At 41.1% G+C, this 11,805-nt stretch overlaps 2 protein-coding genes across 4 annotated transcripts in view; both read right to left on the bottom strand.

The window, feature by feature from the left end:
- Nucleotides 1–146: 146 nt before the first annotated feature.
- LOC112154601 (kelch-like protein 11) lies at nt 147–4,446 on the bottom strand. Its single transcript, XM_024285680.2, has 2 exons — nt 3,660–4,446; nt 147–1,860 (listed from the first exon to the last, which is right to left on the bottom strand). Exons 1-2 carry the CDS (start codon nt 4,229–4,231, stop codon nt 288–290), a joined length of 2,145 nt encoding a protein of 714 aa, XP_024141448.1. The 5' UTR covers nt 4,232–4,446; the 3' UTR covers nt 147–287.
- Nucleotides 4,447–5,264: 818 nt separating this feature from the next.
- Nucleotides 5,265–11,805, bottom strand: part of LOC112153948 (ATP-citrate synthase) — a 27,570-nt gene continuing 21,029 nt past the window's right edge. For all 3 annotated transcript variants that reach the window (XM_024284430.2, XM_024284431.2, XM_024284432.2), the window contains 10 exons: nt 10,504–10,614; nt 10,309–10,436; nt 10,151–10,244; nt 9,915–10,069; nt 9,691–9,841; nt 8,961–9,104; nt 8,727–8,840; nt 6,945–7,027; nt 6,511–6,587; nt 5,265–6,441 (listed from right to left, as the gene is read on the bottom strand). In XM_024284430.2, the coding sequence (XP_024140198.1) occupies nt 6,347–6,441; nt 6,511–6,587; nt 6,945–7,027; nt 8,727–8,840; nt 8,961–9,104; nt 9,691–9,841; nt 9,915–10,069; nt 10,151–10,244; nt 10,309–10,436; nt 10,504–10,614 (1,152 nt within the window). In that variant the 3' untranslated portion in view covers nt 5,265–6,346. The remainder of the gene's footprint in view (nt 6,442–6,510; nt 6,588–6,944; nt 7,028–8,726; nt 8,841–8,960; nt 9,105–9,690; nt 9,842–9,914; nt 10,070–10,150; nt 10,245–10,308; nt 10,437–10,503; nt 10,615–11,805) is intronic.

The raw sequence follows: 11,805 nt of genomic DNA, 5'->3' as shown, positions 1-11,805 counted from the left end.
TACTTTTTAACCTTTTGGCACATCTTGAAATAAACTGTAATTAGCAATGGTTACAAACATCACAGTTGACATGCTGATGTGACTGCACGTCTTCACAAAGGCCACAATTCATTTTTCTCTGCAAATATAATCACAGTTTCATTTACTGATTATAAAACAGTAAGGCTCAATTCGTTTATTCAAAATAATGCCCTCAAAAAACACATTTAGTTTTACTTCAAGACGGAAGAGAAAAGCAAAAATCTTGGGACAACATTCAGATGTTTATCTGCAAAATGTACCGACTCTCAGCATTCGATCTGCGACTGCAGCTGTCGCCTCAGCGTGAGCGTGCGGCGGTGGAGCTGCTGCATCTGCTGCATGCGCACTCGCTGGCGAGCCAGGTTCTGGGGGACGGGGTAGCGCTGCTGTCCGCGGAGGAACTGGTACGGGATGCGGAGGTGGCAGGCGGCGGCTCGGCAGCGAGGCTGAGGCAGCGGCGGCAGCAGCAGCCAGCGCTTCTTCTCGGAGGAGTAGCGGTACACGTCTTTGCAGTACTGCTTCTCGAAGCCGTGGCCGTTCTTCCACCCGCCGATGACGAAGATGTCGTCGTCGAAGTGGCAGATGGCGGCGCCTTCCACGCACAGGACCTCCGGAGGGAGGCTGTCCAGGATGTCGTACGCGATGGTGCCGCCGATGCTCAGCTGAGCGGCCTCGGCTGTGGTTTTGTAGTTCTTGGGGCAGCAGGAGGCGGTGTGGTAGAAGTTCGTGGACGCCACCGCCATTTGAAAGTGGGAGTAGCTGTCAATCAGAGGCAACGATGGCACTTCCTGCCACTTCGACGTCTCCGTATCATAACAGGTGACCACGGTGCTCAGGCCGTCGTCCTGCTCCGTGTCGACGGGGGTCCGGGCCATCACGTAGACGAAGCGATCCTCTACGCTCACCGTTTTCACGTCGCGAAGGATTTTCGGCGCCGGCTCCAGGCTGATCCACTCATCCTGCTCAGGTTTGTAGATGGAAACGTCCTTGAAGCCTGGACTGAAGTTCCCGTGACCTCCGATGCTGTAGAGCACGTCTCTGACGCAGCTGAGGCCGAACGAGTGCTTCCGGGAGGTCAGGGAGCTCACCTGCTCCCACCGGTTCAGGCCGGGGGCGTAGCGTTCCACCATCTTGGCAAAACTCGGCTCCATGGAGCCGGAAACGTACAGGTGGCCGTCGCAGCAGGCGATGGCGTGCCCGTCCAGGTGGTTGTGAAGATGCGGCAGGTTGACCCAACGGTCTTCATCGACGAAGTAGCCCACGCACTCACTGAGGTACTCCTCGCCCTCTGAAACCCCGCCCGTCACCATGACGACGTCCATGTACTGGCCCAGGCGGGGCTCGGTTGGGGAAGCGTAAACGAGCTCCGGTGGCTTGTGGCTCTCATGCCAAACGGCGAGAAACTCCAGAGCGCCGGACACCAGCTGCTGGCACGCCGCGCTGCTCGCCACTAAAGGCTCCTTCCTGACCACACCCATCAGGTAGGACGGCGCCATCTGAGGCAACCGTAAAAGCTTGAAGAGCTCCTCGAAATGCCCCTCCCGCTCCTCCGGGTTCTGGCTGACCCACTTCACCACAGTCTCAAACAGCTGCTGCTCCGAGTCCACGGCGATCTCAGAGTCCGACAGCCAGTCCCGCACCAGGTGAAAGGGGAGCGCGTCGAACTCCTCGCAGCGCACCACCTTGTGGAAGTTTCTCCTGATCATCTGCGCGGCGGACTGGGCCAGCGGGTCCAGAGAGTACATGTGAGCCAGGCTGTGCACGGCCACGCAGTTGGACAGAGTCAACTTCTTTGACAGGAAGTCAGCACAGAAGCTCTTCAGCTGCGCCAGAAGAAACCTGTCGGAGAAAACCTCAGAATGATCATCTGCCTGCAGTTTAACTGCCGAAATGATCTATTATCCAAAACTAAAATTCACATTTATTTTGAAAATCTACCTATAATAGGATTAACAGTTCAAATTCAGACTCTTCTAATTCAGAAAAATCTAAGACTTTGGTCAAATCAAGACACAATTCATGTTGAAAATAATATCTGATGACATTTAATAAAAAATAAAGAAAACATCAACTATTTAAAGATTTCACTGGAAAAAAAGTTTATAACAATATGCAAACAAAACCTGTCTGTTATAATCTAAATTACACTATAAGTGAAGTACCGAAGGTTATTTCTGGGAGTTTTTGTAGTTATGGAGCTTCCAAATTTTAATACTCATTTAAATAAAACCTATAACTCTGTGTATTTACTGGGGATTAAAACACATCTATTTCTTTTTTTTGAGAATAAACTTTGACTGACTGAGACCTTAACGTTACTTTCAAAACACACTTTTTTTTGTCTCAAACTAATAATTTGTAGCGCCAAATTAGAATTTTATGTGCACAAATGAAAATTTTGTGTACACAAATTAGCATTTTGTAGCCATGTGCTAGCGTTTTATGTGCACAGATTAGTATTTGAAGCCACAAGTTTGCTTTTTATTTGCATTTTGGGAACACAGATTAGTATTTTGAATGCACAAGTGAGCATTTTTAATGCAGAAATTTGTATTCTGTGCACAAATGAACATTTTTGTGCACATGAAATACTGTGCACAAAACAGTTAAAATGCATTGCATACATTGCACACAAATTACCATTTCATGTGCACAAATGGGCATTGCGTGTGCACCAACTGCTATTTTGTAGCCGCGTGTTAGCATTTTGTCTGCACAGATTAGTATTTTGTAGCCACAAGTGAACATTTTAATGCACAAATTAGTTTTATACGTGCCCTAATGAGCATTTTTGTGCACATGAAATACTGTGTGACAATAAACAGTTAAAATGCATTACATACATAGCACAAAAATGACACAAACTACTATTTTGTGGACACAAATTAGTATTTTGTGTGCACAAATTAGCATTTTTGTGCCCAAATTAGCATTTGTGTGCACAAATTAGAATAGTTTGTGCATAAATTAGTATTTTGTGTGCACGAATTATAATGCTTTGTGCACAAATTAGCATTTTGTGTGCCCAAATTAGAATTCTTTGTGCACAAATTAGCATTTTTTTGTGCCCAAATTAGCATTTGTGTGCACAAATGAGTGGTTTGTGTGCACAAATTAGAATTCTTTGTGCACAAATTTGTATTTTTTGTGCCCCAATTTGCATTTATGTGCACAAATGAGCATTTTGTGTTATCAAATTAGCATTTTGTGTGCATAAATTACTATTCTATCTCTCAAATTACTATTACATGTGCACAAATTAGTTATTTCTGCACATTGTGTGCAGAAATAACTAATTTTGTACACAAAGATTACATCTTGTATGCACAAAATATTAAATTGTGGGCACAAAACTACGAATTGAGGGAACTTTTTTTTTTAAGGTCACCGTGTCTTGTACTCCGTATATTTTAACAAGTATTTCTGAGTAATTTTTAGGAAAACAAACACATGAGATCATCCAACTAAACTTGCTTTACCAGACAGGTGTTTTTGTAAACAGTGATGGTAGCTTCACTATGTACACTATTGGTTCAGATAGAACAAAATTTAATATTTTATTAAGAGTTTGATTACTACAATTGCTACTAATAATACTAATACTGAAAACATCTGGTAGAATTTTGAAGATCCCTCACCTGTCCGCGAGCTCCAGGACTTGGTGAACGTTGGCCCTGGTGACCCGGACCTCTCCCGTGTACATGAACTGCACCACGCTCTCCACAGTCTCGGGGTCCGGGCCCTCCTCCGAGCTCCATCCTCTCAGCTCCACCCTGCCGGTCAGGGACTCGGTGAACTGTCCCCCCAGGAGCAGCGCGAAGTACGGCGACGCCGCCCACAGCACGGAGCGGTGAGCGGACACGGTCTGCGTCCTCTCCCCGTCCTCCTCCCCGGACGTCAGGACCAGGGTCACGTCGCAGAAGCGCCCGGCCTTCCTCTGCTCGTTTTGCCGCCGAGAGAGCTCCGAGCAGTAGGCCGAGCAGGTGAACTCCTCGGCCTCCTCCTCCTCCTCTTCTTCTTCCTCCTCAAAGTCACCTGTTAGCGCGTCCTCCTTCATGTCGCTGCTTTCCTCCGGAGGTTCCACCGCCGCCGCTGCGGCCATTTCCACGCCGGGAGGGAAACTCTGAGGCGGATAAAAACTCCGAACTACTCCGGGGAGCAACTCATGGGTGTAGATGACGCACGTCAACAAACATTCAAAGACGGACATGCGTGCGCAGCGTCTGGATTCTGATTAACCGGGACCGCAAAGACGACCTGTTAGTTCAGCAAACACTTAACCCGGGTCAAAGGGGATAAATATTAACCTTTAATCTTTAACTAGCCGCCGCCAAACGCCATAAAAGTCATTTAATCTCTATTTAAAATGGAATTTAACGTTTTCTGTGGACCGGTAGTTCTGCGCATGCGTGCAACAGTTTTTGATTAAACTTTCAAAATAAAATGTCTAATAACGTTTAAGATCGGTCATTTTGCGCATGCGTGTAACAGTGTTGGATTTAGCTTTCAAAATAAAATAAATTAGGATACAAAAAAGACTTTTGAAGTATTTTGGTTCGCATTTTTAATCATTATTTGTGAAAACATTTAACAAAGAAAAAAAAACACTATTAGCCCAACATGCAACAATGTTCTTTTAAGTAATCTAACTCAGAATTTTGTCCTTTTTCTCATACAATTATTTAAAAAAATCCCTTTAATGTGCAGAAACGTGTACAATAAGTTATTTAGTACCAGAAAAGACTAATTGAAATAAATATATACACAATTAAATTATTAAATAAATGTACCATTAAGTGTTTAAAATCAGCATTAAATGAATCAAATTTAAAAATAAACCTTTAACATGTGGAATTAAAATATTAAAATAGCAATTAAAAGGCATATTTAAATACTTAATTGTCCAGTTAGAGCTGAAAGAGACAAGTTAAAATAAATATATTTAGCATGAAATGATTAAATTAACGTCATAAAATTGGCATTAAAAAATAAAATTGAAAACCTGTATATAAATGTAAAATAAATACACTGGACCATGAAATAAATATGACGTGAAATATTTAAATATGTTCTTTTAATGCCTTGTATATTTTTAACAATTATTTATTATTATATTTTAATTTGTCTCTTCTGGTCCTCCACAATTGAAGCCCTTTTTATTTTAATAACATCCCACTCACGGATTTCATTTACACTTTCTGCAAGTTTGAAAATCTTCATGAACATTTAAGAAGTAACAAAAATGAAAAGTAAAATAAGATCTTTATTTTTGTGCCACATACAAAAACAAAGCATTTTTTTCACAATTAAATAAAAACAGCAAAACAAAGACCAAACAGCAGGCGTTACAACGAGCAAACGGTTATGTTGGTGTGATGATTTAGGTTAAAGCTGGTAAAAATCTTCATGCAACTGTCCTGGTCTGTTTATTGTGCAATATTCCCCCTCCTTCCCTACAACCACAAGGAAAGCAAAACTGCTGGCATGGTCCCTCACCAGAAGATGGCCTCAGGATTCACAGAAGTATTTTATTTGGGTTTTTCTGATGCTTCTCCTTTTGTTTCCCCACAAAATAAAACCAGAAGATTTAACATTTCTTTAAGCAAAAGGACTTGGACTCCTCAAATGGAATTTTCTGTAACCGGGATCACGACACCTAGTCTTACTTTACAATAATAATACCTTCTTTTAGAACGTAAAATTTCTGAAAATCCACTTGGAAATTTTTAAAGACCCTTTCTTTACATTTTAAATTTCAAAATAAAATCTAAAAGACTTAAAAAAATTCAAACATAGATTTAAATGTGCTTAAAGATGAGCACAAAAAGCCAGAAACCTAAAGCAGCTTCATGTGGCCAAAAAAAAAAAAAAAAAAAAACCCAGATGCTGCTAAGTCATTGTTAATATTTAGCAGTAGGCTGTACAAAAGCTGCTGAGCTTTAAGAGCTTCATCGACAGTAACAGGAGTTTGGATATGCTTTTTGAATCCTGCTGTCCTTCAAACACATAAATGTATCCCAGCGTCTCTGTTCGGACTTTATTTACAAACGATGCCGCCGTTCTCGCATTGGTTTGGCTCTTTACTCAACACTGAATAAGTTATATTTCTATTCGTTTTCAAACAGTTCGCATAAACTAAGCCTAAAAAATATACTTCCCCTTTTTTTCCTCTGTAAGTTTAGACAGAAAAGTTTCCTTCAATTCGCCTCCAACCGTGTGGGCTTCCACTCCTCAGATCAACCCTGCCGAGGTTTCATAACGGGAGGCTACAGGCACTCTGAGTGAGACGATGGCGCTCCAGAGTCTCGCCGCCGTTCTGCCATGTTTACATGGACATGTGTTCAGGAAGCACGTAGGAGATGTCGTCCCAGGGGTGGCGGTAGAGACCCTGCTTCAGCCTTTTCTGGTCCAGGTAATGCCCTGAAAGAAACAAGCTTTAAACGTCGCATCTTCAGCAGTTTAAGTCCTGACTGTTTTAGCGGGACTCACCGATGAAGCCCATGCTACGACCGAGGACAAAGATCCCATTCAGAGCTCCAATTTCCACAAACTCGTCAGCCTCGTCTCTGGAAGCAGTTCAACAGTCATGTGAGAAACGCCGATGAACAATGTGCTCCAAGTACTGACTCACAAACCTCTGAATGCTCACAGACTTTAATGAGATCAAACAAGTGTCTTTTCTTAGTTTTTTTTTACAACAGATGGTAAAAAGATTTAGCTTTAAAAAATACTAAAATAATCAGGATATCTGGACTTTTATGACAGTAAACATTTTTACGGAATAAAAAACACAAAGAATTAAGTTTTATTTTTTGCTTCTGAAGAGTTTCTCAGAAACTTTAGGAATTTTTGACTTTAATAACATAAAGAATCCCTTAAAACAAACATAAAAGAAAAGCAAATGTTTTTTATTTGCTCCTTACCGCGTGAAGCCTCCACATGTTCGAAGCAGATCCACAAAGGAAACGCCGATAAAACCGTCTACATTAAGGATCAGGTTAGGTTTCTGCAAAACAGGGAAAAAAGTGTCTACAAAGTCATTCAAGCTTTGTTTAAAGTATATACAGTGTTGCCCCGCGTATTCGCCGTTTTAGGTATTCGCAGATTTATTTTTTCAGTCACGTGACTCTCCTGGTTCGTCACAAAAACTCCCGACAACTTGTATATATGTAAATATTGATACTTGTATGACATATTTACGTCGAAGGAGGTTCTGTGGTGCATCTTCGCACAGCAGACCCCCTCAGGAGCGACAGTTGACTACCCCACTCCCATCTCTCTATGCCCCTGCATGGAGAAATGGCATCAGCTGACTCAGATGCAGCAAAAAAAAAATTCTAAAGAAGATATCTGAAGAAGATAATCACAGAGGATAATAGTCATCCGGAGCAGGTGTTTATTATTTGCGCTTCTGGTTTTAAGGTACAGAAAATAAAGTACGCTGTCGCTGCGGTACAGTCTTTTGTTCTAAGAAAAAAGAAAAAAAAATGATGTTGACCAATACTCCAATGTTCTTTAATAAATGTTTTACAAAGCAAGATCAGAAAAGTTTTTCAGGAGTATGGATCGGTAATGGACATTCTTCAGCTGTGGGGGTGAGACGGGGGCTGGTTCTCTGTATTGGCGGAGGTCTCAGGTCCCCAACCCCCACAAATAAGGGGATTACTATAAATGTGTTTTTTAAATTGCATTTTTATCCTTTAATTCATACTTTATATTTGACTTGTCATAAACTTTTTATTGTATTGTATTAAATTTTATATACATACACACATTTATAAATATATATATATATATACATACACATACATAAATGTATAAATAAATGTATAAATGTATGCATGTGTATATATACATACACACACATATATATACATATATATATATATATATATATATATATACACATATACACTCGTATATATGACATTCTTCAGCTGCAGGGTTGGATGAGATGGGGGCGGTTCTCTGTATTCGCGGATGTCTCGGGTCCCTAACCCCCGCGAATAAAGGGAGATTACTGTAAATGTGCTCTTTTAAGAGCTTTATCATTTTATTTATATTTTATAATTGACGTGTCATAAACTTTTTACTGTACCAAGTGTCACAATTTTGTTGTATTTAATTTATATATATACTGTATAATATTTATAATAAACCACTCAGGTGAAATTTGTTTTTTTAAGTTTTTAACATGTTCCTGTGACATTTTTCTGACTATGGAAGACATATATAAAGAAAATTCCCCTTAAAATTGCGTTTTTAAGTATTTTTTTGTACTTAAATTGCAATTTAGGGGGATACAAAAAAAAAAAAAGAGCGCATTTGCGTAGTTGAAAATACGCAGGGTGGGCATCAAGCTCCCAGTTTCACACTAGAGAGGATTGAGAATCAAGACCTACTGTGTGTGCTGTAGCTTTACCCAAAAATTGTAAGCTAGCAGTAGAGCGCATAAACAAAGATCTCTCAGCAATGGGGGAGGGGTTTTGCAGAAACTATGTCCTAAAAAAGTATATCTTTTTTTTTTTTGGCTTAAAACGACATAATTAAAAGACCACTAGAGACCCTTTTAAAATGGATGATACGATGATCGGAGTGGTTCAAGAGTTTATTCCTCTGGGTATAATTTAAACCCTTGAAAACTCAAATTCAACACAGTTTCAATTAGAATTCTCCATATTTGGCTGCATTCTTTGCTGATGTACCTTTGAGGTGGTGATCTTCTCCACATCAAGAGCGTAGTCTAACAGCTGTGTGGAGGGGAAATGCTGCTTCACAAAGTCCTTCAGGATCTGCACCCGCATGTCTGGATTGTTAATCTGAAATAAAAAGAAACTCGATTCACTCAGCATCTTTGTTTTCATTAGTCCCCCTACAGAAAAAGTGCTAATCCTTAAATTTAGAAAAAAATCCCATGTGTGAAGCTGAGGGATGCTTACCGATTTGACTCTGTGTCCAATGCCCATGATCAGCTTCCCATCCTTCTTCATCTTGTTGACAAAGTCCATGGGCAGCATGCCGCTGTCAAACGCTTTGCTGAACTGCTTTGCTGCTGCGTCCAGAGCACCTCCAAAACGGTCCCCCTAGATGGAACAAGTTCAACTTATTTCAGATCAACCACATTCAACTCAGTTTAAAGCCTCTTCTTAATTCTACCACTGCATGCAAAAAACGGGATCTATAAAGAGAGTAAAAGTGAAATCTACTTATGATAGGAGCAGTGTTCTTTTTCTAGATGCTAGAAATATCTTTACAACTGACTGTATATGAGAACTGGACCCAGCAAGTGTGATGTCGCCCGTAGAAAATGGGTTCATTACGGCTCCAACCAAATTAGGTCAATTCAGTTGCCATATTGGAACCAGATGTCATCTGATTGGTTCAAGTCGGTTTGAGTCAACGTTTCTATGGCAACAACTCTCGCCAATCAGCGGTGAGCTTATTGAAAGTTCACACCCCAACCACTTGAACATCTGATTGGCCGGTTTATAACTTAATATCATAAAAAACAAAAAATGACTGAGTAATAGAGGTTTATTCTCGAAAGACGTCTATGGGATTTTGTCTTCTTGGAATCAGTGGGTACTTCCTGTTTGGACCACCAGCGGGGAGGAGTCCAGTTTTCATATACAGTCATATACAGTCGTACGTATAGGAAGCAGTACAGACAATGGTGAGCAAGCCAGAGGTGAGGCTGGAGATCAGGTCTTTGCCAGCGCGAGCACAGACGATGGTGTTGTGAGCACCGGAGACGGCGGGCCCGTGGTCAGCCGTCACCATCAGACACATCTCGATGAACTGGCAGGCATAGCGTGGTAGTCTGTACAAAGGCAGCAAAAATAAACATATTGTTCCTCAGAGCTTCACATTCCGCTATCAACAATCTTACTGACCTGCGCTGGAACCAGAGCAGACCCAGAACTCCTCCTATACCCATCTCCTCTTTGAAGACCTCAGTGATGCCCATGCCAGCGTAGATGAGCTCCTGTCCTCGCTCATCACAGATGCTCGTCATGAAGGACGCAGGTTTACGAATCAAACCCAACTCCTTTAAAGAAAAAAAACTCAAAAATTTCAGATTTTATCCATAAAAACTTGGCTCACGAAGTTCTGGTTGATCCGTTCTTACCCGGGCCCAGGAATAATCCATGGGTACTGTAGGTGGAGGAACCTCCTGAGCTGGAACAATGGTACCGCTGGCCACCAGTTCATCATAAACGGTTCTGTCACATTAAGAAAACAATCAGTCAAGAATATTTAATGTTTTAATCGTGATGAATTTCCCACCTGATGAGATCTCCCAGCTCGTCGAAGCTCTTTGGCACGTAAGCGCCGGCGTCCCTCAGAGCCTGGTTCTTGGCCACTGCAGTTTCAGAAGCCTGGTTGGCACAGGCTCCTGCATGACCGAACTGAACCTGGAGGGAGGAGCAGAATTAGAAACGGTCGAGAAGAAGAAACAGGAGGACCTTCAACACAACCAACCTCTGAAGCAAACATGGTGGCGCAGGTTCCAATACACCAGCACACCACGGGTTTGGTAATCCGGTCCTCTTTGATGCCTTGGCAGATTTTATACTCATCGGTCCCTCCAATCTGTTTCATACAGAAAAGGTGTTAAGAAGGTGAAATTATGACTATTGCTGTCACAAACGATTATTTTAATAATCTTCTAATCACTGATTATTTTTTCCAATTAGTCGACTAATCAGGTCAAGCTAGATGTAAAGCAAACGTCTTAACCATCATTAGCTTTAAGCTAATGAAAAACTAGATATATAGCATTACCTGCGATAATGCTAGTGTGAATGCTGTAAGCTGAATTTGGCCGCTGAGGAAGCAATTGGTGATAGCTGAAGATGCTGAAATTGATAGCTAAAAACACTGAAGTTGATAGCTGAAAACGCTGAAGTTCATAGTTAAAAACACTGAAGTTCATAGCTAAGAATGCTGAAATTGATATCTAAAAACGCTGAAGTTGATAGCTAAAAACGCTGAAGTTCATAGCTAAAAACGCTAAAATTGATAGGTAAAAACACTGAAGCTGATGGCTGAAAACGCTGAAGTTGATAGCTGATACCGCTATAGTTGATAGCTGAAAACGCTCAAGTTGGTGGCTAAAAACGCTGAAGCTGATAGCTGAAAACGCTGAAGTTGGTGGCTGAAAACGATGAAGTTGATAGCTGAAACCGCTATAGTTGATAGCTGAAACCGCTGAAATTGATAGCTGAAAACGCTGAAAAAGCTGAAGCTGATAGCCGAAAACGCTGAAGCTAATAGCCAAAAATGCTGAAGCTGACAGCCGAAAACGCTGAAGTTGGTGGCTAAAAACGCTGAAGTTGATAGCTGAAACCGCTATAGTTGATAGCTGAAACCACTGAAATTGATAGGTGAAAAAGCTGAAAAAGCTGAAGCTGATAGCCGAAAAAGCTGAAGCTGATAGCCGAAAACGCTGAAGTTGGTGGCTAAAAACGCTGACGTTGTTAGCTGAAAATGCTGAAATTGATAGCTGAAAAACCCTGAAGTTGATAGCCAGCTATGATATTTCAAATTAGCCTAAAAAACTGAAAAAAGGCTTAAGTTAGCCAAAACAGAAAGTATTTAGCTGAAATATTAGCTAAACTGAAAGATAGCCTAAAAACATTAATAAATGTCAAAATAGTCGAAACAGCTAGCACAAAGCTATTATAACTTTAAACTTGATTATATGATGTATGATGGATGTCACTGTTTACTGAAATAATGCTTGATGAGATTAATCAATAATCAACAAGCACTTCACTTTAC

This window comes from Oryzias melastigma, linkage group LG19 (genome assembly GCF_002922805.2).
Source record: "Oryzias melastigma strain HK-1 linkage group LG19, ASM292280v2, whole genome shotgun sequence".
Taxonomy (NCBI): Eukaryota; Metazoa; Chordata; class Actinopteri; order Beloniformes; family Adrianichthyidae; genus Oryzias; species Oryzias melastigma.
The sequence above is the reverse complement of the archived record's forward strand: the minus strand, read 5'-3'. Positions and strand labels throughout refer to the sequence as shown.

Bases quoted from the DNA above. Each gene is read 5' to 3' on its own strand.
- LOC112154601 (XM_024285680.2), bottom strand. From the start codon at position 4,231: ATGTCCGTCTTTGAATGTTTGTTGACGTGCGTCATCTACACCCATGAG. The intron at 1,861-3,659 runs GTGAGGGATCTT...TTTCTCCGACAG, and splicing joins GTCCTGGAGCTCGCGGACAG to GTTTCTTCTGGCGCAGCTGA.